Source organism: Gobius niger, assembly GCF_951799975.1.
Source record: "Gobius niger genome assembly, chromosome: 16".
Lineage (NCBI taxonomy): Eukaryota > Metazoa > Chordata > Actinopteri > Gobiiformes > Gobiidae > Gobius > Gobius niger.
The window spans coordinates 30,266,485-30,293,884 of NC_136867.1; the positions used below are offsets into that span (position 1 = coordinate 30,266,485).

General features: G+C 41.0%; 1 protein-coding gene across 1 annotated transcript; it reads right to left on the minus strand.

The window, feature by feature from the left end:
- Positions 1-229: 229 nt before the first annotated feature.
- On the minus strand, positions 230-27,354 carry g2e3 (G2/M-phase specific E3 ubiquitin protein ligase; the record flags this gene model as incomplete). The annotated part of the gene is made up of 16 exons (XM_079574319.1): positions 27,282-27,354; positions 23,118-23,215; positions 22,789-22,890; positions 21,244-21,368; positions 18,133-18,301; positions 15,687-15,793; positions 14,740-14,856; positions 13,756-13,880; positions 12,493-12,580; positions 7,048-7,461; positions 4,582-4,624; positions 4,452-4,551; positions 4,158-4,342; positions 3,418-3,590; positions 1,219-1,258; positions 230-385 (listed from the first exon to the last, which is right to left on the minus strand). Exons 1-16 carry the CDS (start codon positions 27,334-27,336, stop codon positions 230-232), a joined length of 2,097 nt encoding a protein of 698 aa, XP_079430445.1. The 5' UTR covers positions 27,337-27,354.
- Between the last annotated feature and the right edge of the window lie 46 nt (positions 27,355-27,400).

Consider the following 27,400-nt stretch of genomic DNA (forward strand, 5'->3'; position numbering starts at 1 on the left):
AGAATATAAAGGAAACATGAGAATATAAAGGAAACATGAGAATATAAAGGAAACATGAGAATATAAAGGAAACATGAGAATATAAAGGAAACATGAGAATATAAAGGAAACATGAGAATATAAAGGAAACATGCACAAACACACGACAACAAAAAGAAAAGTCCAAAACGCTGCTACGGACGAGGCGTTTCACTTTAATGCTTTAGATTAACAGGGACGGGCCGCTTTATTAGAGGGCGGGGTCCTCTGGGGCGGGGCTCGAGGGGGCGGGGCTCGAGGGGGCGGGGTCCTCTGGGTCCTCTGGGTCCTGGACAGGAGCCGCCGTGGGCTCCGGATCTCCCTCCGCCGTGAAGACCGAGAAGAACACGGAGGGAAAGAGCTGGACCTGAGGGTCACACGGGCAGAAGCTCGTCAGACTTAAAGAGGGGGTGTTCTGCTTTAAAGAGGGGGTGTTCTGCTTTAAAGAGGGGGTGTTCTGCTTTAAAGAGGGGGTGTTCTGCTTTTGTCAGTCCCATAGCACCAGTCTATATCACACTACAATGATGACAAACCTTCTGTTGGTCTGTAAATGCAGTAAATCAGAATAACTGCCTTGTATAAAATGTCTCTCTCAAAATGGCTGTAGTGAATGTCTTGAAATCGGCCTCTGTCTCTTTAAGAACCTCTGAGCCTTTAGACACGCCCCCTCCACACGCTGTCTGTGGCATCAGTGGGGAGGGGGTTCTGCTGAGGAGCAGTGGTTGGTCACTCGGCTCGGAGGCGTCTCCAGGAGGTGGGGGCGTTCCCAGGAGGACTCAGGCAAACCTGTCCCTAAAATGGCCGCCATCAGAGTTTTTACAGATTACTCAGAAATACGTGAATGTGCCAAGGCAACACTTCAGCCATGTTTTTAATGAGGGAGTGACAGAATAACAGGATGGAAAGCTTGAAAAAGTCCATTTTACATAATACCCCCCTTTAAGGCTTTTTAATGCCCCAAAACTAAAGACTTTAATGCCACAAACATGGAAAAAGTTGGACAAAACTGACAAACTTTTTAGCAAAATAAATGTGGTAAATTTCAGCCAAAACAGCAGCTGAACATGTTTGGTGTTTTTGATGAACTTAAACTTTGCTCATGGTTTTGTTCCAGGTTTAATGTTTAATGACATTTAAGACCCTGATTTTGGCACAATTCATTTCATGCTTTTTAAGGCCCATGAACCCAGAGAGACTCACCTGCTCGAACACGCCCAGAGTCTGCAGACCCTCACGGAACCTGGAGGAGAACAGAGCGGGTCAGAATAAGGTCAGAACAGGGTCAGAACAGGGTCAGAACAGGGTCAGAACAAACAGAACAGGGTCAGAACAAACAGAACAGGGTCAGAACAGAGTCAGAACAGGGTCAGAACAGGGTCAGAACAGGGTCAGAACAAACAGAACAGGGTCAGGACAGAGTCAGAACAGGGTCAGAACAAACAGAACAGGGTCAGAACAAACAGAACAGGGTCAGAACAAACAGAACAGGGTCAGAACAAACAGAACAGGGTCAGAACAAACAGAACAGGGTCAGGACAGAGTCAGAACAGGGTCAGAACAAACAGAACAGGGTCAGAACAAACAGAACAGGGTCAGATCAGGGTCAGAACAAACAGAACAGGGTCAGAACAAACAGAACAGGGTCAGAACAGGGTCAGAACAAACAGAACAGGGTCAGAACAAACAGAACAGGGTCAGAACAGGGTCAGAACAAACAGAACAGGGTCAGAACAAACAGAACAGAGCGGGTCAGAACAGGGTCAGAACAGAGTCAGAACAGGGTCAGAACAGGGTCAGAACAGGGTCAGAACAGGGTCAGAACAGGGTCAGAACAAACAGAACAGGGTCAGAACAAACAGAACAGGGTCAGAACAAACAGAACAGGGTCAGAACAAACAGAACAGAGCGGGTCAGAACAGGGTCAGAACAGGGTCAGAACAGGGTCAGATCAGGGTCAGAACAAACAGAACAGGGTCAGAACAGAGCGGGTCAGAACAGGGTCAGAACAGAGTCAGAACAGGGTCAGAACAGGGTCAGGTATGAACCATGAGTTGATCTGCGCTCATGGATCTGCAGTTGTATTTCTTCCCTGCTGACGGCCAGAGGCGCTGCTGTCAGCACTGAACGTCTCCTTCGTTCGAGTAGTAACACCAAAAACGTGACACATGACGTGGAGCTACAGCCTCCTGGTCACAGGTGTCACGTTTTGGTGTTACTACTCGAACGAAGGAGTCATTCAGTGCTGACAGCAGCGCCTCTGGCCGTCAGCAGGGATTCATAGAACTGTAGTTACAAACGTAACTCTCGGTTTTACCGCCGCAGCTCTGAGGTTTATCAGCACCGGAAACCCTCAGACTAGATTATAGAAAAACACAATAACACAAAAGACTGTATGTGATCGGTTTGAAGCCGCTGCCTCAGCGCGAGCCTCGGCCTCAGTGTGAGCCTCAGTGAGAGCCTCAGTGTGAGCCTCAGCGTGAGCCTCAGTGTGAGCCTCAGTGTGAGCCTCAGTGTGAGCCTCAGTGTGAGCCTCAGTGTGAGCCTCAGTGTGAGCCTCAGTGAGAGCCTCAGTGTGAGCCTCAGTGTGAGCCTCAGTGTGAGCCTCAGTGTGAGCCTCAGTGTGAGCCTCAGTGTGAGCCTCAGTGTGAGCCTCAGTGTGAGCCTCAGTGTGAGCCTCAGTGTGAGCCTCAGTGTGAGCCTCAGCGAGAGCCTCAGTGTGAGCCTCAGCGTGAGCCTCAGTGTGAGCCTCAGTGTGAGCCTCAGCGAGAGCCTCAGTGAGAGCCTCAGTGAGAGCCTCAGTGTGAGCCTCAGTGTGAGCCTCAGTGTGAGCCTCAGTGTGAGCCTCAGTGTGAGCCTCAGCGAGAGCCTCAGCGAGAGCCTCAGTGAGAGCCTCAGTGTGAGCCTCAGTGAGAGCCTCAGTGTGAGCCTCAGTGTGAGCCTCAGTGTGAGCCTCAGTGTGAGCCTCAGTGTGAGCCTCAGTGTGAGCCTCAGTGTGAGCCTCAGTGTGAGCCTCAGCGAGAGCCTCAGTGAGAGCCTCAGTGAGAGCCTCAGTGTGAGCCTCAGTGAGAGCCTCAGTGTGAGCCTCAGTGTGAGCCTCAGTGTGAGCCTCAGTGTGAGCCTCAGTGTGAGCCTCAGTGTGAGCCTCAGTGTGAGCCTCAGCGAGAGCCTCAGTGTGAGCCTCAGCGTGAGCCTCAGCGAGAGCCTCAGCGTGAGCCTCAGCGTGAGCCTCAGTGAGAGCCTCAGTGAGAGCCTCAGTGTGAGCCTCAGTGAGAGCCTCAGTGTGAGCCTCAGCGAGAGCCTCAGTGAGAGCCTCAGTGTGAGCCTCAGTGAGAGCCTCAGTGTGAGCCTCAGCGAGAGCCTCAGCGAGAGCCTCAGTGAGAGCCTCAGTGAGAGCCTCACCTCTGGAGCGGCAGCTGCATGCGCGTGATCATGGTGAAGGCGATGAGGTCGTCCACCAGCGCCTCGCGGTCGTCCAGGCGCCCGATTGGCCGGCTGCAGCCGCAGAGGGTCAGGTGATCGGAGCAGGAGGAGAGGACGGCGTGAAGCTCCGGCAGGTCGCTCGCCGCCTGGATCTGAGGAGGCAGAGGGGGGGCTGTTACCCGGGTGACGGAGGCAGAGGGGGGGCTGTTACCCGGGTGACGGAGGCAGAGGGGGGGCTGTTACCCGGGTGATGGAGGCAGAGGGGGGGCTGTTACCCGGGTGATGGAGGCAGAGGGAGAGTTTTTAACCCGGGACATTTTGGGAATTTTGTCACATTTTTTAGCAATTTTTTTTTCTTCAAATTGTCACATTTTTGTCATTTTTTTGGTAAATTTTTGAGCAATTTTGTCGTCATTTTTTCATCATTTTTCTGGTCACATTTTTGTCATTTTGTCAGCAATTTTTGTCATTTTTTTGTCATATTTTTGTCATTTTTTCTTCATTTTTCGTCATTTTTTGTCATATTTTTGTCATTTTTCGTCATATTTTTGTCATTTTTTCGTCATTTTTCGTCACATTTTTTGTCATTTTTTCAGAAGTTTTTTGTCATTTTTTGGTCACATTTTTCAAATTTTTTTTTTTCACATTTTTGCCCGGGTGATGGAGGCAGAGGGAGTGTTTCTTACCCGGGTGATGGAGGCAGAAGGGGAGGCTCTTACCCGGGTGATGGTGCCGCACAGGGGGGATCCCGGCGTGAGGTGGCCCAGGCTCAGGCCCTGGTTCTGGGGGAAGTTGAAGAGCAGCTGGTAAAGCGCTGGAGAGAAGAACCTCGGGGGCGGAGCTCCGTGGACCAGGCTCAGAGCGAGGAGACAGCCCACCTCGAAGTACAGGTCCTCCTTCAGGGCTGGACACGAACCCGGTTCAAGATCAGAGACGGGAAACAAACGGGAACAAACAAAGAGTCAAAAAGCAGAAAACAGCAGAAGAAGTGACAGCGCGAGGAACCGTCGTACCCTGGGCGCTCAGGGCCAGGTTCTTGCAGCCCGTCGGGCCCTCGAACACCTCACAGTCCTGGATCTGACTCAGCAGCAGCTGCAGGAAGCGCTGCCGAGAGCCGCCGGGGCTGCTGGGAAACGGAGTCTCGCCGCCGGGGCTGCTGGGAAACGGAGTCTCGCCGTCGCTGAAGCTGGAACACAAAGAAAGAAGCGTGTTTTACAGTTAATGTCTGTGGGATCATCACAGGAACGAGGAGGAACGAGGAGGAACGAGGCGGAACGAGGAGGAACGAGGAGGAACGAGGAGGAAGGAGGCGCAGCTTTGATGGATGTCAATAATCGTCCTGGTCGTTATAATCGTCAGGTTTACAGAAACAGTCCCTGGTTTTAGATTTTGGACGAAACAAAGGAAGATTTTTGTGTTAAATGAAACTGGAGGAAACTTTTGTTTTAGTTTGAGCTGAGGTTTGTAAGAAACAGTGGTGTTTAAAGAGGGGGTTTTCTGCTTTTGTCAGTCCCATAGCACCAGTCTATATCACACTACAATGATGACAAACCTTCTGTTGGTCTGTAAATGCAGTAAATTAGAATAACTGCCTTGTGTAAAATGTCTCTCTCAAAATGGCTGTAGTGAATGTCTTGAAATAGGCCTCTGTCTCTTTAAGAACCTCTGAGCCTTTAGACACGCCCCCTCCACACGCTGTCTGTGGCATCAGTGGGGAGGGGGTTCTGCTGAGGAGCAGTGGTCGGTTACTCGGCTCGGGGGCGTCTCCAGGAGGTGGGGGCGTTCCTAGGAGGACTCAGGCAAACCTATCCCTAAAATGGCCGCCATCAGAGTTTTGACAGATGACTCAGAAATACGTGAATGTGCCAAGGCAACACTTCAGGCATGTTTTTAATGAGGGAATGACAGAATAACAGGATGGAAAGCTTGAAAAAGTACATTTTGCAGAATACCCTTAAGTGTTTTGTTTTACTCCTTGAGGTTGAGCTTCAGGTGGAAGAAGTCACTCATTTCATTTTTACATTTTTGAGCCATTATTCTGTATTTTTATAAATGAATTCCTGATTTTCTTTCATGTTTCATTTCTGTTTACATTGTTGAGTTATTGTTTTCATTCACGGGTTTAAACGATGTAATCACTTTTTAATTATTTCGATCTATTTTACATTTTAGAATTTTTCCATTTTATTAAGAAATGTATTTTGTATTAATTATTTTCATCTTTCCCTTATTTTTCCTTTATCAATTTTGATTCATAACTTTAAATTCATTTATTTGATTCATTCTTCATTTTCAGATGATTTTGCGATTTTTTTCCCTATTTGACATTTTCAACTTTATTTTGTTTGATTTTTAATTTCTCTTTTTCCTCAATTATGATTTTTTGTTTCATTCTCGTGTCGCCTTCGCAGGTCATTTTGACCCGCTGTCATGTTCCGGGCATTTGGATGCAAGGTGACACAAGGGGGCGCCCTTCCAACCTTCTCAGTGTAAATGTGACTTTCTTCAGAGTGAGACTTTAGGTCAGACACCATGAGTGACAGTAACATGAGGGTAAATACACTGAGCTCTTTGTTTGCAGTAAAAAGGCTGAGGCCTCATTGCTCTTCAGGCACAGACTGAGAAGTGAAGAAGGAAGTCATGGAGCTTCTGCTTTAAACAGAACTTCAGACTCTGCTGCAGGTAAGAGTCATATCATATTCTGAAACTCAAATATGTAGTAAAAACATAATATATGGAAAATTATTATTACAATTATAAAAAGAAAAATATACAAAATATGTTGTTTTATTTGCTCTCATTCTAAAAAAGAAAACCCAAACAAACCCTAACATCTGTTTCTGCTGTAAAGTCATGTGTGTCCCGGTTCCTCTGAGTCGTGGTGGGTCATGGTGGACCATGACAGATGTGGACCGTGACAGATGTGGACCGTGACAGATGTGGACAGGACTGTGGTAGATCTACTTTTACTTTGGAGAAAATAGTTACTATAGAAACTGTTGAAGAAATGAACCTCACAAGCTTCTTCTGTAACATCTGTCCACATCAGTCCTGCTGCACCACGACTCAGAGGAACTGGGACAAACATGACCTACAGCAGAAACACATGACCTGGGTTTGTTTTTTTGTTTTGTTTTTTTAATGAGAGTAAATTAAAAAAAACTAATTTTGTATCAGATACATGATTTTCAAATATTTTTCTTTTTGTAATTGTAATAACACTTTTCCATATAGTATGTTTTTACTACAGATTTGAGTTTCAGAACATGATATGACTCTTACCTGCAGCAGAGTCTGAAGTTCTGTCTAAAGCAGAAGCTCCATGACTTCCTTCTTCACTTCTCAGTCTGTGACTGAAGAGCAATGAGGCCTCAGCCTTTCTACTGCAAACAAAGAGCTCACTGTGTTTAGCCTCATGTTACTGTCACTCATGTCTGACCTAAAGTCTCACTCTGAAGAAAGTCACATTTACACTGAGAAGGTTGGAAGGGCGCCCCCTTGTGTCACCTTGCATCCAAATGCCCGGAACATGACAGCGGGTCAAAAAGACCCGCGAAGGCGACACGAGGGTTAAATGTTATTGTCAGGGCTGTTTCCTGACAGTCGTACCTGACGGTGAGCTCCATCGTCGGGTCGAAGTCTCGCCGTCGCACCAGCTCCAGCGCCGCGCTCAGAGCCGCGCCTCCCGTCACCTCCACCAGGGGGCTCCGGGGGCGGGGCCTGGTGGGGCTCCGGGGGCGGGGCCTGGTGGGGCTCCGGGGGCGGGACCTGCGGGGGGTCTGGGGGCGGGGCCTGAGCAGCTGACCTAAACGCTCGAGTCGGACGGTGCTCGGGCGGAGCTTGTCGCTGTAGGGGTGGAGCTGAGCGGCCCGGGGGCGGAGCCTGGTCGTCGGGGGCTGGGATTTGGGGGAGGGCGTGTGATCTACGGGGCGTGGCCTCTCGGGCAGTGGGCGGGGCTCCGGCAGCAGCGCTCGGAGCAGGTCTCGAGCTGAAGCTTCAGGACTCGACGTGTCGGAACAAAACCTGAAACAGAAACGACAGAAAAGGGTTAAATGTGGCTTTATTTTGTGACTAATTAGTTACAAAGGAAACGACCATATTTGGATTACAGCCTCATCTTTCCTGCTACACGTGGATACCAAACATGTCAGTATTTGTGAATGAATAAGCGTGAGAAACAGACATGTTGGAGTCACTCTTCTAAACTGTTGCAAATAGTTTCCAATTTCTTAACATTTTCAAAATAATTCAAAATGTTTCTTTTTTTTTTATGTCCAAAACAACTTTTCCAAAAAATTTCCAAGATTAAAAAAAATAAAAAAATCAGAAATTTTCAAAATTTTCCAAACTTACATTTTTTACATTCTCAAAACTTTTCCAAACAGTTCCAAATAGCTTCCAATTAAAAAAAAAAAAAAAAGCTAAATTCTAAAAAAAAAAAAACAAATCATAATCAATCATTATTCTTTTTTTTTTAATTTTTTTTTACTTTTCGATTTTTTTATTTTTTTTTATTTTATTTTAAAAATTCATTTTTTTTTTCATAAAACGTCCAAACTTTTCAAAATTGTTCTAGGATTGTCTCCCACAAAGGAAATGACCATATTTGGATTACAGCCTCATCTTTCCTGCTACACGTGGATACCAAACATGTCAGTATTTGTGAATGAATAAGTGTGGGAAACAGACATGATGGAGTCTCTTCTAAACTGTTGCAAATAGTTTCCAATTTCTTAAGAGTTTTTCAAAATAATTCAAAATGTTTCTTTTTGTTTATGTCCAAAACATTTCCAAACTTTCCCAAAAATTTCAATACTGTTACAAATTTTTTCCAAGAAAAAAAAAAAAAATCACAAATTTTCAAAATGTGTCAAACTCTTACATTTTTTTTATTTTCAAAACTTTTCAAAACAAGTTTTTTCTCATTTTTTTTCAAAACTTTTCAAAAAATTCAATTTTTTTCCAAACTTTTCCAAACTTTTCCAAATAGTTTCCAATTTTTAAATATTTTTCCCAAAAATGCTAAATTCTTAAAAAACAAAAAACAACAAATCAAACATTTAAAAAAATAAATAAATATATTTTTAAAACTTTTTGAAATTTTCATTTTTTTTTTATTTTATAAAAAAATATTTAAAAATTCAATTTTATTCATAAAACGTCCAAACTTTTCAAAATTGTTCTAGGATTGTCTCCCACACAGGAAATGACCATATTTGGATCACAGCCTCATCTCAGTATTTTATTTTTATTTTATTTATTGGTTTATTTGGTCGGGACAGAGCATGTTTATGGAGGACCGTGGCTGCCAAAACTATAAATATATACATAAATAAATAAATAAATAAATAAATTTAAAAAAGATAAAATTTGCAAAGAAATGCGTGCAATTATGAGAATAAGTGCATTTATTTATGTATTTATTTATTTATATATTTATTTATTTCTGTATTTATTTATTTATTTACATATTTATTTATTTTTGTATTTATTTATACATTTATTTCTGTATTTCTCTATTTATTTCTCTATTTCTGTATTTATTTTTGTATTTATTTATTTATTTATATATTTATTTATTTATATATTTATTTATTTATTTCTCTATTTATTTTTTTATTTTTGTATGTATTTATTTATTTCTCTATTTATTTATTTATTTCTCTATTTATTTTTTTATTTATGCATTTATTTATTTATTTCTGTATTTATTTATTTATTTCTGTATTTATTTCTGTATTTCTCTTAATGAGATGCAAATCATGGGGTGGGTCGGGATGCCTCTGCTGTAAGCTCATTGGTCAATCTTTTTCCTTGCTCCAGAGCTTGTCCAGCATAGACGGCCATGTTGAGATCACTGTGTTCTCGCTATAGCCATGTCAGAACGAAAAAAAAAAAAAAAGCATTCTTCCATATGCAGCAATTGCATTGTGTGTGTGTTTTTTAAACAAATAAGTAAATTATCCTTTGCTCTGGGTCGCTGAACAGCCTCCATTTTGGAGTGGTGAACGGTTGCATGTTGGACCTCAAGCATATCTAGTTGGGGACTGCTGTGCTATGTTCTAATGAGCTGAGAAGACTGGCGGACAGGAGAAACTGTAGTGTTGACTATATTATTTTCCGTTTGGATCAGTTACGTAAAGTCCCGCTGCCAGACGTCAGTCTTAAGGGGGCATTAGTACTACTATAAAGAACATATTTTTCGGTATTCGCGTAGCCCTGGCGCACACTGATCATTACATTAAACATAATCAACAGCAAATATGACCAGACCAACTACAGCTGTAACATCAGTCCTCGTGGCGGAAACGTCAGTAGGCCTACATGCATTAAATGCCGCCGGTCCTCTCTCTCCGTGAGGAGGAAATAGTTAGGTTACTTGTGGAGTTTGGGCTGGTCTAATCGGGCAGAAAGCGCGAAAGTAACACTGTGCAAATGAGTGATCTTTGCCCAATTTGTAGTGGTTATACAGCAGTTCTGCTGGCCTTCTCGTGGTTATACGGCGTATGTCTGCGTATCACGTAGTCTACTACACCACATCTGTGTCGGGGGGGCGGGCATGGCCCCGTATGGCCAGCCCATAGCGACGGGTATAACCACTAGAAAACATGCAGGATGGCCGGATAACCACGACAAACCGGGCCAAGATACGTATCACTCATGTGCGAAGTGTTACTTTGCGCTTTCAATCGGTTTAATACACCGCACGCGACGAGCTCTCGCGCAAAGTGCGTACATGTACATTACAGGCGTGCGCTGAGAAGCGCCATGCTGTCAAGATGCGTGTGCCCACTACAAACCACTACAAATTGGGCAAAGATCACTCAATTGCACAGTGTTACTTTCGCGCTTTCTGCCCGATTAGACCAGCCCAAACTCCACAACAAGTAGCCTAACTATTTCCTCCTCTAGCACGGAGGCGGCATTTCATCCCTCTCTCTCTTTCTCTGGCACGGTTCCTTCCAAGCTGCGCTCGTGCGCAATTGCGCACGGCTCCCGTGTTGTCTGGGCACAAAATAAAATATAGGTGATATGATAGAGGGGCATCAACGATCATCCTCCGCCCCGAGAGTCCACGATGCTCGTGAGAGGCAAAGGCAGTGACAGGTGCTCGTGTGTGTTTAACTACAAAGCGCTGAAGTCCGCCGAAAAGTCCCCGCGTTCGAAGTGTGCGTTTTACACTCAGACACTGGAGCTTTCAGTGAAGGCTGAGAGAGACTGAAAAGTGGACGCGGCCACAGCACTGACCGAGCCATATTCATGGTACAAACGGTGGCGCGAGTGTGGGGGGAGTGTGGGGGGAGTGTGGGGGGGGAGTGTGGGGGTGCAGGCGCTCGTTCTACAGCCCCAGAGTCCGGTCGTTTTCCACACTCAGAAACGTGTTTTCGTTGCATCGGCGCAGTATTCTGCACAGACGCAAGGCCCAGCTCATTCAGCTGCTTTTGAAAAGGACCTCACTCATAAGTTCAAGTCTGAGTAGAAGGATGTGTTAATGAGGAGGCTCAGCTCGGAGAAACGCATGTAGGCCTACTGACGTTTCCGCCACGAGGACTGATGTTACAGGCTGTAGTTGGTCTGGTCATATTTGCTGTTGATTATGTTTAATGTAATGATCAGTGTGCGCCAGGGCTACGCGAATACCGAAAAATATGTTCTTTATAGTAATACTAAATGTGCCCCTGCGTGGATTTCATATGCCCCCCTGAAGACTGACGTCTGGCGACGGGACTTTACGTAACTGATCCAAACGGAAAATAATATAGTCAACACTACAGATTCTCCTGTCCGCCAGTCTTCTCAGCTCATTAGAACATAGCACAGCAGTCCCCAACTAGATATGCTTGAGGTCCAACATGCAACCGTTCACCACTCCAAAATGGAGGCTGTTCAGCGACCCAGAGCAAAGGATAATTTACTTATTTGTTTAAAAAACACACACACAATGCAATTGCTGCATATGGAAGAATGCTTTTTTTGTTTTTTTCGTTCTGACATGGCTATAGCGAGAACACAGTGATCTCAACATGGCCGTCTATGCTGGACAAGCTCTGGAGCAAGGAAAAAGATTGACCAATGAGCTTACAGCAGAGGCATCCCGACCCACCCCATGATTTGCATCTCATTAAGAGAAATACAGAAATAAATACAGAAATAAATAAATAAATACAGAAATAAATAAATAAATACAGAAATAAATAAATAAATAGAGAAATAAATAAATAAATGCATAAATAAAAAAATAAATAGAGAAATAAATAAATAAATAGAGAAATAAATAAATACATACAAAAATAAATAAATAAATAGAGAAATAAATAAATAAATAAATAGAGAAATAAATAAATATATAAATAAATAAATAAATACAAAAATAAATACAGAAATAGAGAATTAAATAGAGAAATACAGAAATAAATGTATAAATAAATATAAAAATAAATAAATAAATATATAAATACAGAAATACAGAAATAAATAAATATATAAATAAATAAATACATAAATAAATGCACTTATTCTCATAATTGCACGCATTTCTTTGCAAATTTGATCTTTTTTAAATTTATTTATTTATTTATTTATTTATGTATATATTTATAGTTTTGGCAGCCACGGTCCTCCATACATGTTAACGAACATACATGGGTCTCATGCATGTAAACGAGCCACACCGGATTGTAGCCTTGGGCTAATTTCCATCCGTCGTCCCCCATGTGCACTCACAAACACACTCTCATACATCCTGGCCTATTGTACATGTTTTTAGTGGTCGGGGAAACCGGAGTACCCGGAGGAAACCTACGCAGACACGGGGAGAACATGCAAACTCCACACAGAAAGGCCCAGGTGGGAATCGAACCCGGGACCTTCTAGCTGTGAAGCACAAGCACTAACCGCTGTGCCACCGTGCCGCCAAGCCTTTCCTGCTACACGTGGATACCAAACATGTCAGCATATGTGAATGAATACGCGTGGGAAACATGTTAGAGTCACTTCCTGGATAAACCTCAGAGAATATTTATGTTTTTTTTTTACTCTTTTCATCTGCAGTACCTCTTGTTGTGGACAGGGGGCGGTGAGCTCAGGCGGCGCTGGGACAGACTTCTTCTCTGGAGGACGTTTGGAGACGCCATGAGCGCCGCTGCAACAGAAAACCCTGGACTGAGCAGCGAGTTCCCCCGTGCAGCAAATATAACGTTATTTTAACCCCTTAACTCCCACCGGAACAGAGCACGTTTGGCTTTACCCCAATCCAAAAGCTTCTGGAAAAAAGCTGTGAAAATAGCAACAAAACTGAGACGAAAACAATGATGGAAATGTGACAAAAAAGTGAGAAAAAATGACAAAAAAGTTACCAAAAAGTTACAAAAATGTGACAAAAAAGTGACGAAAAATTGATGAAAAAGTGGCAAAAATGTCACAAGAAATTGACAAAAAATGGAAGAAAAAATGACAAAATGTGATAAAAAATTGACAAAAAATTGACAATAAAGTGACAAAAAATGGACAAAAAATGACAAAAATGTGACGAAAATATGACAAAAATTTGATAAAAAATTGACAAAAAAGTGACAAAAAAGAGACGAAAAATTGATGAAAAAGTGGCAAAAATGTCACAAGAAATTGACAGAAAATGGAAGAAAAAATGACAAAATGTGATAAAAATTTGACAAAAAATTTACAAAAAATGGACAAAAAATGGACAAAAAATGACAAAAATGTGATAAAAAATTGACAAAAATATGATGAAAATTTGACAAAAAAGTGACAAAAATGTCACAAAAAATGACAAAAATGTTACAAAAAAGTTTTTTTTTAAATGACAAAAGAATTGACAAAAAAGTGACAAAAAAGTTTTTAAAAAATGACAAACAAATGATAAAAATTTTACAAAAAAATGACAAAAATGTGACAAAAAAGTTACAAAAATGAGTTGAATAACCAACAAAAAAATGATGGAAAAAAAATGTGATGACGTGAGGAAAAAGATCCTCTCGGTTCAGGCGGGAGTTAAGAGGTTAAGAGGTGAAAGAATAAACACCAGTATTAATGCATAAACGATACAAACCTGTGCATCTATTCATGACTAAACATCTGTCCCAGTAAAACATCTGTCCCAGTAAAACATCTGTCCCAGTAAAACATGTGTCCCAGTAAAACATGTGTCCCAGTAAAAACATGTGTCCCAGTAAAACATGTGTCCCAGTAAAACATCTGTCCCAGTAAAACATGTGTCCCAGTAAAACATGTGTCCCAGTAAAACATGTGTCCCAGTAAAACATCTGTCCCGGTAAATCATTAAGAGGAGATTCTTACGTCGTCCGTCCGTGGCCTGGGCGCAGTCGGGACAGGCCCAGTCCTTGGTCTCCAGCCTCAGGTCGGAGCACTTCCTGTGGGTTCCTCTGGATCCACACAGACGGCAGCGGATGATCTCCAGGTACCTGTAACACACACACACACAGACACACACAGACACACACAGACACACACAGACACACACAGACACACAGACACACACACACACACACAAAACTCTAAAATTAGATCCATCCATTGTCGAAGTGGAGGATCTGATTTCCTGCTGCTGGAGCCTGATAAATGTGTGGTTATGGTTCCCATTAGCTTAGCGGCTCCTGTTTGTTTACATGGACCAGTTAACATGGGCTACAGCCGAGTTTCAGGTCACAGCACAGCGTTTTAAAGGAACAGGCCACCGTTTTTCCACACTGAGATATGTTCTTACCTGAGCTGTGACGAGTTCTTTAGGACCTGTCTGATCTTCAGTCACGTAAACACAGCACAGACGGCGTTAGCATTTAGCCTCTCCCTCTCTCCTCTATAGCTCCAAAACAGGTCAAGATAGAAGCTACCAAGCTCTTCCACGTTTTCCCTATTTAAATATGGTTACGTGAAGTGTTCTGTTCGAAATCCACGCAGTAAAGTGAAGATTACTGTGCGGATGCCAAACTACTCCTGGTATTATTACGCCTTACAATATAGTTCCCCTTTTATCCGCTTAGAAAATCCACATTGTTTAATTGTGTGTAATTATACTTTGTAGTGGAACACTTCACGTAACCATATTTAAATAGGGAAAACGTGGAAGAGCTTGGGAGCTTCTATCTTGACCTGTTTTGGAGCTATAGAGGAGAGAGGGAGGGGCTAAATGCTAACGCCGTCTGCGCTGTGTTTACGTGACTGAAGATCAGACAGGTCCTAAAGAACTCGTCACAGCTCAGGTAAGAACATGTCCCATGTGGGTCAGTAGGTCTGTGCCCGGGTCTGTGCCCTGGTTCGTACCCGGTCTTGGCAGAGTGTGCCCGTCCCTCGGGGCAGACGCAGCTGAGGGCGTCACAGCGACTGTAAACCTCCAGCAGCTCCGAAAACGCCCCGGACTCCAACTCCCAGGATGCATCTCTGCTCACACAGACCGAGCCTTCAGTCACATGACACTGCACAGCCTTTACATCAGCAGGTTTAACCTCTGAACTCCCGCCTGAACCCAGAGGATCTTTTTTTTCTCCATCATTTTTTTGTTGGGTATTCAACTCTCAACTTTTTGTCATTTTTTGTCACATTTTTGTCAATTTCTTGTGACATTTTAGTGACGTTATCACATTTTTGTCATTTTATGTAAATTTTTTGTCATTTTTTTGTCACATAAAAAAAAAACATGAATTTTTTTGTCAAATTTTTTGGGTCACTTTTTGTCAATTTTTTGGTCATTTTTTCTGCAATTTTTTATCACATTTTTTGTAATTTTTTGTCACATTTAAAAAAAAAAAAAAATGTCATTTTTTCGTCTATTTTTTTCATATTTTTGTCACATTTTGTCACATTACTGTATTTTTTGGTCACTTTTTGTCATATTTTTGTCATTTCTTCGTCAATTTCTTGTGCCATTTTTGAGATTTTTTTGCCACTTTTTCATAAATTTTCATCACTTTTTTGTCACATTTCCATCATTGTTTTCGTCTCAGTTTTGTTGCTATTTTTTCACAGCTTTTTTCCAGAAGCTTTTGGATTGGGGTAAAGCCAAACTGGAGAAACTGTGCTCGGTTCAGGCGGGAGTTAAAGGGTTAAGGGATTTACAAACAGTATCAGAAGAAAACTGGACCAAATCAGAAACTTTCAGCCAAACCTGCCGCTCACAGAGACTTTTAAATGACACTGAAGGTTTTCCTGTAGTTTTGGCTCCTCCTCCTTTATCCTCGCTGTGAGGCGCACACATTATGGTCTGTATTTACCTCTCGGGGATGTGGATGCCCATCCTCAGCATCTCCTCCTGGAACTGCTCCTTGTTGTTGCAGAGCGTGCATTTGAAGAAGAACAGCCCCGCGCTGTGAGCCTGACGCTGAAAGCACCAGAAACAACTCAGAAACTCAGACACAACTGAAACTCAGAAACTCAGACACTCAGAAACTCAGACTATCAGAAACTCAGACTATCAGAGACTCAGACTATCAGAAACTCAGACTATCAGAGACTCAGACTATCAGAAACTCAGACTATCAGAAACTCATCAGCCAAAGTCCAGAGCATCACATCAGCTCCAAATAACGACTACAGGCTTTAAACTTGTACAAATACAGTTCATTATTTTCCTTTGTACTTGTTTTATGGACACACTTTGATAACTCCTCCTACTCCCTCCTCCTTCCCTTTTTTGTCACGTTTTATTTTTTCGCCAAATTTTATCACATTTTTGTCATTTTTTGTCACATTTTTGTCATTTTTTCATCCATTTTTTTCCCCATATTTTCGTCCACCCTCCTCCTCCCTTCCTCCCTTTTTTTGTCATTTTTGGTCACATTTTGTTATTTTTTCGTCAAATTTTTATCACATTTTTGTCATTTTTTTGTCATTACTCCCTCCTCCTTCCTTCCTTCCTCCCTCTCCCTCCCTTTTTTGTCACGTTTTATTTTTTCGCCAAATTTTATCACATTTTTGTCCATTTTTTGTCATTTTTTCCTCAATTTTTTATCACATTTTTTGTCTTTTTTTTGTCATATTTGTGTCATTTTTACGTCTCCTCCTCCCTCCCTTCACCCTTCCTTCCTCCCTTTTTTGTCATTTTTGGTCACATTTTTGTAATTTTTTTGTCATAAAAAAAATCATAAATTTGTCATTTTTTCCTCCATTTTTTGTCTTTTTTTTGTCACATTATTGTATTATTTTTGTCATTTTTTGTCATTTTTTCGTCTCCTCCTCCCTCCCTTCACCCTTCCTTCCTTTTTTGTAATTTTTTGTCACATTTTATTTTTTTGTCAAATTTTTATCACATTGTCTTTTTTTTTTTCATCAATTTTTTTTTTCATTTTTTCGTCCTTCCTCCCTCTCCTCCTCCTCCTCCTTCCTTCTTCCCTTTTTTGTCATTTTTGGTCACATTTTGTTATTTTTTTGGTAATTTTTTTTTTTTTTTTTTTTTTTACTAATTTTTGTCATTTTTTAATCACATTTTGTTATTTTTTTGGTATTTTTTTTTTTTTTTACTAATTTTTGTCATTTTTTAATCACATTTTTGTAATTTTTTTTGTAATTTTTTTGTCATTTAAAAAAAAAAAATCATCAATTTTTTGTCATTTTTTCGTCAATTTTTTATCCCATTTTTTGTCTTTTTTTTGTCACATTATTGTATTATTTTTGTCATTTTTTGTCATTTTTTCATCTCCTCCCTCCCTTCACTCTTCCTTCCTCCCTTTTTTGTCACATTTTATTTTGTCATCAAATTTTTATCACATTTTTGTCTTTTTTTTTTTGGTCACATTTATTTTTTTCATTTTTTCATAAATTTTATTTTTTCATTTTTTCGTCCTTCCTTCCTCCCTTTTTTGTCATTTTGTCACATTTTATTTTTTTGTCAAATTTTTATCACATTTTTGTCATTTTTTTGGTCATTTTTTTGCAAATTTTTGTCATTTTTTAATCACATTTTTATAATTTTTTTGTCATTTAAAAAAAAAATCAATTTTTTGTCATTTTTTCGTCAATTTTTTATCACATTTTTTGTCTTTTTTTTGTCACATTATTGTATTATTTTTGTCATTTTTTGTCATTTTTTCATCTCCTCCTCCCTTCCTTCCTTCCTCCCTTTTTTGTCATTTTTGGTCACATTTTGTTATTTTTTTGGTCTTTTTTATTTTTTTGTACAAATTTTTGTCATTTTTTTGTAATTTTTTTGTCAATTTTTTATCACATTTTTTGTCTTCTTTTTGTCACATTATTGTATTATTTTTGTCATTTTTTCATCTCCTCCCTCCCTTCACTCTTCCTTCCTCCCTTTTTTGTCACATTTTATTTTTTCATCAAATTTTTATCACATTTTTGTCTTTTTTTTTTCCATTTTTTCATCCTTCCTTCCTCCCTTTTTTGTCATTTTGTCACATTTTGTTATTTTTTTGTCAAATTTTTATCACATTTTTGTCATTTTTTTGCAAATTTTTGTCATTTTTTAATCACATTTTTGTTATTTTTTTGTCATTTAAAAAAAAAAAATCATCAATTTTTTGTCATTTTTTCGTCAATTTTTTATCACATTTTTTGTCTTTTTTTTGTCACATTATTGTATTATTTTTGTCATTTTTTCGTCTCCTCCTCCCTCCCCCCCCTCCCCCTCCTCCTCCTCCCTCCTCCCCCTCCTCCTCCCTCCTCCTCCTCCTCCTCTCCCCCCTCCTCCCCCCTCCCCCCCCTCACCTGGACACAGTCTCGGTGGAACCAGCTGCTGTGACAGGCCGGACACTTCAGGACGTAGTAGCTCAGCTCGGGCTCGATGACGTCCAGGCAGACGGAGCAGGACTGGGGCAGACTCTGGTCCAGGGCCGGACTCAGCGTCTGGGCCGGGGCGTGGTCCGGACAGTACGACCTGGGTCAGGGGGGAACACGGGTCAGGGGGGAACACGGGTCAACACGGGTCAGGGGAACATGGGTCAGGGGGGAACACGGGTCAACACGGGTCAGAGGAACATGGGTCAGGGGAACATGGGTCAGAGACATCAAAATCATCAGAATTAAAACAAAGGCTTGACATGTCATGAGTCTGTATCCTTATTTAGGAACTGAACCATATTTAGGAACTGAATCATATTTAGGAACTGAACCATATTTAGGAACTGAATCATATTTAGGAACTGAATCATATTTAGGAACTGAACCATATTTAGGAACTGAATCATATTTAGGAACTGAATCATATTTAGGAACTGAATCTTATTTAGGAACTGAACCATATTTAGGAACTGAATCTTATTTAGGAACTGAATCATATTTAGGAACTGAATCATATTTAGGAACTGAATCATCTTTAGGAACTGAATCATATTTAGGAACTGGATCTTATTTAGGAACTGAATCATATTTAGGAACTGAATCTTATTTAGGAACTGAACCATATTTAGGAACTGAATCATATTTAGGAACTGAATCATCTTTAGGAACTGAATCATATTTAGGAACTGGATCTTATTTAGGAACTGAATCATATTTAGGAACTGAATCACATTTAGGAACTGAACCATATTTAGGAACTGAATCATATTTAGGAACTGGATCTTATTTAGGAACTGAATCATATTTAGGAACTGAATCTTATTTAGGAACTGAACCATATTTAGGAACTGAATCATATTTAGGAACTGAATCTTATTTAGGAACTGAACCATATTTAGGAACTGAACCATATTTAGGAACTGAATCATATTTAGGAACTGAATCATATTTAGGAACTGAACCATATTTAGGAACTGAACCATATTTAGGAACTGAACCATATTTAGGAACTGAATCTTATTTAGGAACTGAACCATATTTAGGAACTGAATCTTATTTAGGAACTGAACCATATTTAGGAACTGAACCATATTTAGCAACTGAATCTTATTTAGGAACTGAATCTTATTTAGGAACTGAACCATATTTAGGAACTGAATCTTATTTAGGAACTGAATCTTATTTAGGAACTGAACCATATTTAGGAACTGAACCATATTTAGGAACTGAACCATATTTAGGAACTGAACCATATTTAGGAACTGAATCATATTTAGGAACTGAATCATATTTAGGAACTGAATCATATTTAGGAACTGAACCATATTTAGGAACTGAATCATATTTAGGAACTGAACCATATTTAGGAACTGAATCATATTTAGGAACTGAATCATATTTAGGAACTGAACCATATTTAGGAACTGAATCTTATTTAGGAACTGAATCATATTTAGGAACTGAACCATATTTAGGAACTGAATCTTATTTAGGAACTGAATCATATTTAGGAACTGAATCATATTTAGGAACTGAATCATATTTAGGAACTGAACCATATTTAGGAACTGAACCATATTTAGGAACTGAACCATATTTAGGAACTGAATCTTATTTAGGAACTGAACCATATTTAGGAACTGAATCATATTTAGGAACTGAATCATATTTAGGAACTGAACCATATTTAGGTACTGAATCATATTTAGGAACTGAACCATATTTAGGAACTGAATCTTATTTAGGAACTGAACCATATTTAGGAACTGAATCATATTTAGGAACTGAACCATATTTAGGAACTGAATCTTATTTAGGAACTGAACCATATTTAGGAACTGAACCATATTTAGGAACTGAATCTTATTTAGGAACTGAACCATATTTAGGAACTGAATCTTATTTAGGAACTGAACCATATTTAGGAACTGAATCATATTTAGGAACTGAACCATATTTAGGAACTGAATCATATTTAGGAACTGAATCTTATTTAGGAACTGAACCATATTTAGGAACTGAATCATATTTAGGAACTGAACCATATTTAGGAACTGAACCATATTTAGGAACTGAATCTTATTTAGGAACTGAACCATATTTAGGAACTGAATCTTATTTAGGAACTGAACCATATTTAGGAACTGAATCATATTTAGGAACTGAATCATATTTAGGAACTGAACCATATTTAGGAACTGAACCATATTTAGGAACTGAACCATATTTAGGAACTGAATCATATTTAGGAACTGAATCATATTTAGGAACTGAACCATATTTAGGAACTGAATCTTATTTAGGAACTGAACCATATTTAGGAACTGAATCTTATTTAGGAACTGAACCATATTTAGGAACTGAATCATATTTAGGAACTGAACCATATTTAGGAACTGAATCTTATTTAGGAACTGGATCTTATTTAGGAACTGAATCATATTTAGGAACTGAATCTTATTTAGGAACTGAACCATATTTAGGAACTGAATCTTATTTAGGAACTGAACCATATTTAGGAACTGAATCATATTTAGGAACTGAACCATATTTAGGAACTGAATCATATTTAGGAACTGAACCATATTTAGGAACTGAACCATATTTAGGAACTGAATCTTATTTAGGAACTGAATCATATTTAGGAACTGAACCATATTTAGGAACTGAACCATATTTAGGAACTGAATCATATTTAGGAACTGAATCTTATTTAGGAACTGAACCATATTTAGGAACTGAACCATATTTAGGAACTGAACCATATTTAGGAACTGAACCATATTTAGGAACTGGATCTTATTTAGGAACTGAACCATATTTAGGAACTGAATCTTATTTAGGAACTGAATCATATTTAGGAACTGAACCATATTTAGGAACTGAATCATATTTAGGAACTGAATCATATTTAAGAACTGAACCATATTTAGGAACTGAATCATATTTAGGAACTGAACCATATTTAGGAACTGAATCATATTTAGGAACTGAATCATATGTAGGAACTGAAAGCTCATGTGGAGCAGCCGGACTCACGGGAAGGGGCAGCTGAACTGGGAGACGAACTGCTGCCTCCGCCCACAGGGGAAGTGAACCTTCTTCGAGCAGCGCGGCACGAAGCAGCCCACGCTCGCCCCCTTCTGTTTGCACACGGAACACGTCTGCAACAACACACATGTATGAAACACTGCAGCGCCCCCTTCTGTTTGCACACGGAACACGTCTGAAACAACACGCATGTATGAAACACTGCAGCGCCCCCTTCTGTCTGCACACGGAACACGTCTGGTGTCAAAAATAAAAGGTTTTGGTTCTACCGGTAAAGGAAAAAATAACCCCTTAACTCCCGCCTGAACCGAGCACATTCTCTCCAGTTTGGCTTTACCCCAATCCAAAAGCTTCTGGAAAAAAGGTGTGAAAATAGCAACAAAACTGAGACGAAAACAATGATGAAGATGTGACAAAAAAGTGACGAAAATTGGACAAAAAAATGACAAAAAATTGGACAAAACATTGACAAAAAATTGACAAAAAATGACAAAAAATTGGACAAAAAATTGACAAAAATTGGACAAAAAAATGACAAAAATTGGACAAAAAATTGGACAAAAAAGTGACAAAAATTGGACAAAAAATGGACAAAAAATGGACAAAAAATGGACAAAAAATTGAAAATAAGTGACAAAAAATTGGACAAAAATTGACAAAAAAATGACAAAAAAATGACAAAAAATGGACAAAAAATTGACAAAAATTGGACAAAAAAATGACAAAAATTGGACAAAAAATTGGACAAAAAAGTGACAAAAATTGGACAAAAAATTGACAAAAAATGGACAAAAAATTGACAAAAATTTGAAAATAAGTGACAAAAAATTGGACAAAAATTGACAAAAAATTGACAAAAAAATGACAAAAATTGGACAAAAAATTGACAAAAATTGGACAAAAATATTGACCAAAAATGACAAAAAATGTGACACAAAATGTGACAAAAAATTACAAAACTGAGTTGAATAACCCAAAAAAAGGAAAAAGATCCATTTAGATTTTGAATCTAAACGGAGAATTGTACATTTAGAGTTTTGTACGTCTTAGCTTTCAAATGATGCGTTACACTGGCCTACAAGATTTGGGTAAAGCTGAACTGGAGAAAATGCTCTCGGTTCAGGCGGGAGTTAAGAGGTTAAAGCAGGAACCGAAAAGAAAATCTTTATATTCAAGTTTTTATGCTGTTGAAAAAATGTATTAATAAAAAATAAAATAATAAAAAATAAAAAAAATATAATAATAACAACAACAACAAGGAAAAATTTGGGGAAAAAACATGGAGAGGAAAAGTTAAAGGAAGTTTCTTGGTTGTTTTACCTCAAACCAATGATACAAAGGCAAAAGAAATGAAATGGAAGGAAAAGGAATAAATTAACTTTATGAATCTGGTTCTACATGACAAACATCTCAGTGGCGCCCCCTTCTGTTTACATATGGAACAGGACAGTGGCGCCCCCTTCTGTTTACATATGGAACAGGACAGTGGCGCCCCCTTCTGTTTACATATGGAACAGGACATCAGAGTCTGACCAGTTTCCCCGAGCGCCATCTCTCTCTCCTGATGTCGTCGATGAGGAACCCGAACACGCCCTCGTCCTCCGCCCCGCGCTGGAACACGCCGCACGACGTCAGCTGCAACAAGACAAGACATGGAGTCCGGGCCCAGTCCAGGTCCAGGTCCAGGTCTAGTCCAGGTCCAGTCCGGGTCCAGTCCAGTCCAGTCCAGTCCAGGTCCAGGTCCAGTCCAGTCCAGGTCCAGGTCCAGTCCAGGCCCAGGTCCAGTCCAGTCCAGTCCAGGTTCAGTCCAGGTCCAGGTCCAGTCAAGGTCCAGTCCAGTCCAGTCCAGGTTCCAGACTCACCAGGCAGAAGTAATGAACTGAGCGCTTCAGTTCGTCTATTCTGACTTTCTCTCCGAGTAACGCCGGGTCGTCTTCGGAGGATCGGCACAGAGCGCAGCCTGAAACACGTCACAAACACGTCAGAAACACGTCAGAAACACGACAGAAACACGTCAGAAACACGTCAGAAACACGTCAGAAACACGTCGGAAACACGCCTGAAACACGTCAGAAACACGTCAGAAACACGTCAGAAACACGTCAGAAACACGTCAGAAACACGTCACAAACACGTCAGAAACACGTCAGAAACACGACAGAAACACGTCAGAAACACGTCAGAAACACGTCAGAAACACGCCTGAAACACGTCAGAAACACGTCAGAAACACGTCAGAAACACGTCAGAAACACGTCAGAAACACGTCAGAAACATGTCAGAAACACGTCAGAAACACGTCACAAATACGTCAGAAACACGTCAGAAACACGTCAGAAACACGTCAGAAACACGCCAGAAACACGTCAGAAACACGTCACAAATACGTCAGAAACACGTCAGAAACACGTCACAAACACGCCAGAAACACGTCAGAAACATGTCAGAAACACGTCAGAAACACGTGAGAAACACGTCACAAATACGTCAGAAACACGTCAGAAACATGTCAGAAACACGTCAGAAACACGTCACAAATACGTCAGAAACACGTCAGAAACACGTCAGAAACACGTCAGAAACACGTCAGAAACACGTCAGAAACATGTCAGAAACACGTGAGAAACACGTCACAAATACGTCAGAAACACGTCACAAACACGCCAGAAACACGTCAGAAACATGTCAGAAACACGTCAGAAACACGTGAGAAACACGTCACAAACACGTCAGAAACATGTCAGAAACACGTCACAAACACGTCACAAATACGTCAGAAACACGTCAGAAACACGTCAGAAACACGTGAGAAACACGTCACAAATACGTCAGAAACACGTCAGAAACACGTCAGAAACACGTGAGAAACACGTCACAAACACGTGAGAAACACGTCACAAATACGTCAGAAACACGTCACAAACACGCCAGAAACACGTCAGAAACACGTGAGAAACACGTCAGAAACACGTCAGAAACATGTCACAAACACGTGAGAAACACGTCAGAAACACGTCAGAAACACGTCACAAACACGTGAGAAACACGTCACAAATACGTCAGAAACACGTCAGAAACACGTCAGAAACACGTCATAAACACGTGAGAAACACGTCACAAATACGTCAGAAACACGCCAGAAACACGTCAGAAACACGTCAGAAACACGTCAGAAACACGTCAGAAACACGTCAGAAACACGTCAGAAACACGTCAGAAACACGTGAGAAACACGTCACAAATACGTCAGAAACACGCCAGAAACACGTCACAAACACGCCAGAAACACGTCAGAAACACGTCAGAAACACGTCAGAAACACGTCAGAAACACGTCACAAACACGCCAGAAACACGTCACAAATACGTCAGAAACACGCCAGAAACACGTCAGAAACACGTCAGAAACACGTCAGAAACACGTCACAAACACGCCAGAAACACGTCAGAAACACGTCACAAATACGTCAGAAACACGTCAGAAACACGTCAGAAACACGTCAGAAACACGTCAGAAACACGTCAGAAACACGTCAGAAACACGCCAGAAACACGCCAGAAACACGCCAGAAACACGTCAGAAACACGTCAGAAACATGTCAGAAACGCGTCAGAAACACGTCAGAAACACGCCAGAAACACGCCAGAAACACGTCAGAAACACGTCAGAAACACGTCAGAAACACGCCAGAAACACGCCAGAAACACGCCAGAAACACGTCAGAAACACGCCAGAAACACGCCAGAAACACGTCAGAAACACGTCAGAAACACGTCAGAAACACGTCAGAAACGCGTCAGAAACACGTCAGAAACACGTCAGAAACACGTCAGAAACACGTCAGAAACACGTCAGAAACATGTTGGAAACACGTCAGAAACACACCAGAAACATGTGAGAAACACGTCAGAAACACGTCGGAAACACGTCAGAAACACGTCAGAAACACGCCAGAAACACGCCAGAAACACGTCAGAAACACGTCAGAAACACGTCAGAAACGCGTCAGAAACACGTCAGAAACACGCCAGAAACACGCCAGAAACACGTCAGAAACACGTCAGAAACATGTCAGAAACGCGTCAGAAACACACCAGAAACATGTGAGAAACACGTCAGAAACACGTCGGAAACGCGTCAGAAACACGTCAGAAACACGCCAGAAACACGCCAGAAACACGTCAGAAACACGTCAGAAACACGTCAGAAACGCGTCAGAAACACGTCAGAAACACGCCAGAAACACGCCAGAAACACGTCAGAAACACGTCAGAAACATGTCAGAAACGCGTCAGAAACACGTCAGAAACACGTCAGAAACACGTCAGAAACACGTCAGAAACACGCCAGAAACACGCCAGAAACACGCCAGAAACACGTCAGAAACACGTCAGAAACACGTCAGAAACACGCCAGAAACACGCCAGAAATACGTCAGAAACACGTCAGAAACAATGCAGCTTCCAGGCTGATCCAGTAATCTTTAAAAGCCGAACTAAGTAACTTGTTTTCCATAATAAATCCCTGTGGGGGTGATACAAGTGTTAGTGGGATGATTGGAGCGTCTTTCATCGCCCCCTGGTGTCTCTGGCCAGAAAACTGCCCCCGACCCGGAGTCCCCAATACACACTAATGGAATCACAAAGACGAAGCTAACAGGCTAACAGGCTAGCGCCACTGAAACAGTATTTACAGCCCAGTTTGAGTGAAAAAACGATCTCCATTGAATAACTGGATGAACAACATCCCTCTGTCCCTTTGTCTTTTCTGTCAGCGTAGGATTTACTCTCACGGACAATTAATAAGTAGGGATGAAATGATACCGATACCAGTATCGGGTATCGGGCCGATACCACAGGCTTGTACTCATACTCGTACTCATTCATGAGGTCCCGATACCAGAAACCGATACCATTTAACGTGCGGCCAGATCACCTACGAGGCGCAGCTACGAGGCGCAGCTACGAGGCGCAGCGCCTGAGGAGAGAAGAAGCTGGAGAATTGTTTAGTGTAAACACAATAATCCACATAGAGCTGACTTTATTACAGACTGCGCTCTCTAAACCAGAGTCTGAGCTGGATTTAACCAGAGCTTAATGTTGTTAGCGCTGCAGCGTCTGCAGTGTTTACAACATACAGGCTAACAATGCTAACTCGCTGCAGCGTCTGCAGTGTTTACAACATACAAGCTAACGATGCTAACTCGCTGCAGCGTCTGCAGTGTTTACAACACACAGGCTAACGATGCTAACTCGCGGCTAGCTCAGTTTTGGCCATTCTGACGCCGTTTTATGCCCAGGGGTTTATTCATCTGAAAAACTAACCCAGCGACTAAAAAGTCCTCAGAAAATCCAGATTAAAGACAAACAGCATGTTCGAAATCCGCGCAGTAATCTTCACTTTACTGCGCGGATGCCAAACTACTCCTGGTATTATTACGCCTTACAATATAGTTCCCCTTTTTATCCGCTTAGAAAATCCACATTGTTTAATTGTGTGTAATTATACTTTGTAGTGGAACACTTCACGTAACCATATTTAAATAGGGAAAACGTGGAAGAGCTTGGTAGCTTCTATCTTGACCTGTTTTGGAGCAATAGAGGAGAGAGGGAGAGGCTAAATGCTAACGCCGTCTGCGCTGTGTTTACGTGACTGAAGATCAGACAGGTCCTAAAGAACTCGTCACATGTAAACAGTTCTGTGTGAGCCGTTCCTTGAGGTCAGCCAGGGCATTGTGGACGGACTGCAGAGCTCCTGCGCTGTTTGGTAAGACGGGTAAATGGACCTGTATATCGTCCGCATAGAAATGAAACGACAAGTTGTGTTTTACAATGACAGCGCTCAGTGGCAGCAAATACAGTTCCGGTGATTTGAAAAGAGTTCACGCCTTTTGTCACAATAAATGACTTCACGACATCGAGACCGTGAGAAAAAGATTTGGTGTTTTCAAAAATTCAATTAAAAAAATGACAAAAATTCAACAAAAAGATCAGCAGCGCGAGGAAACTGAAAAGGAAAAGTCTCACTGTCGCTGTTTTGCTTCGGCCCCGGATTCGACCTCTTCGACCTCATCGACCTCATCGACCTCTTCACATGGTGGAACCTGAGCGGGAGAAAACAGCAGGTTAGAGTTAAGGGTCTTCAT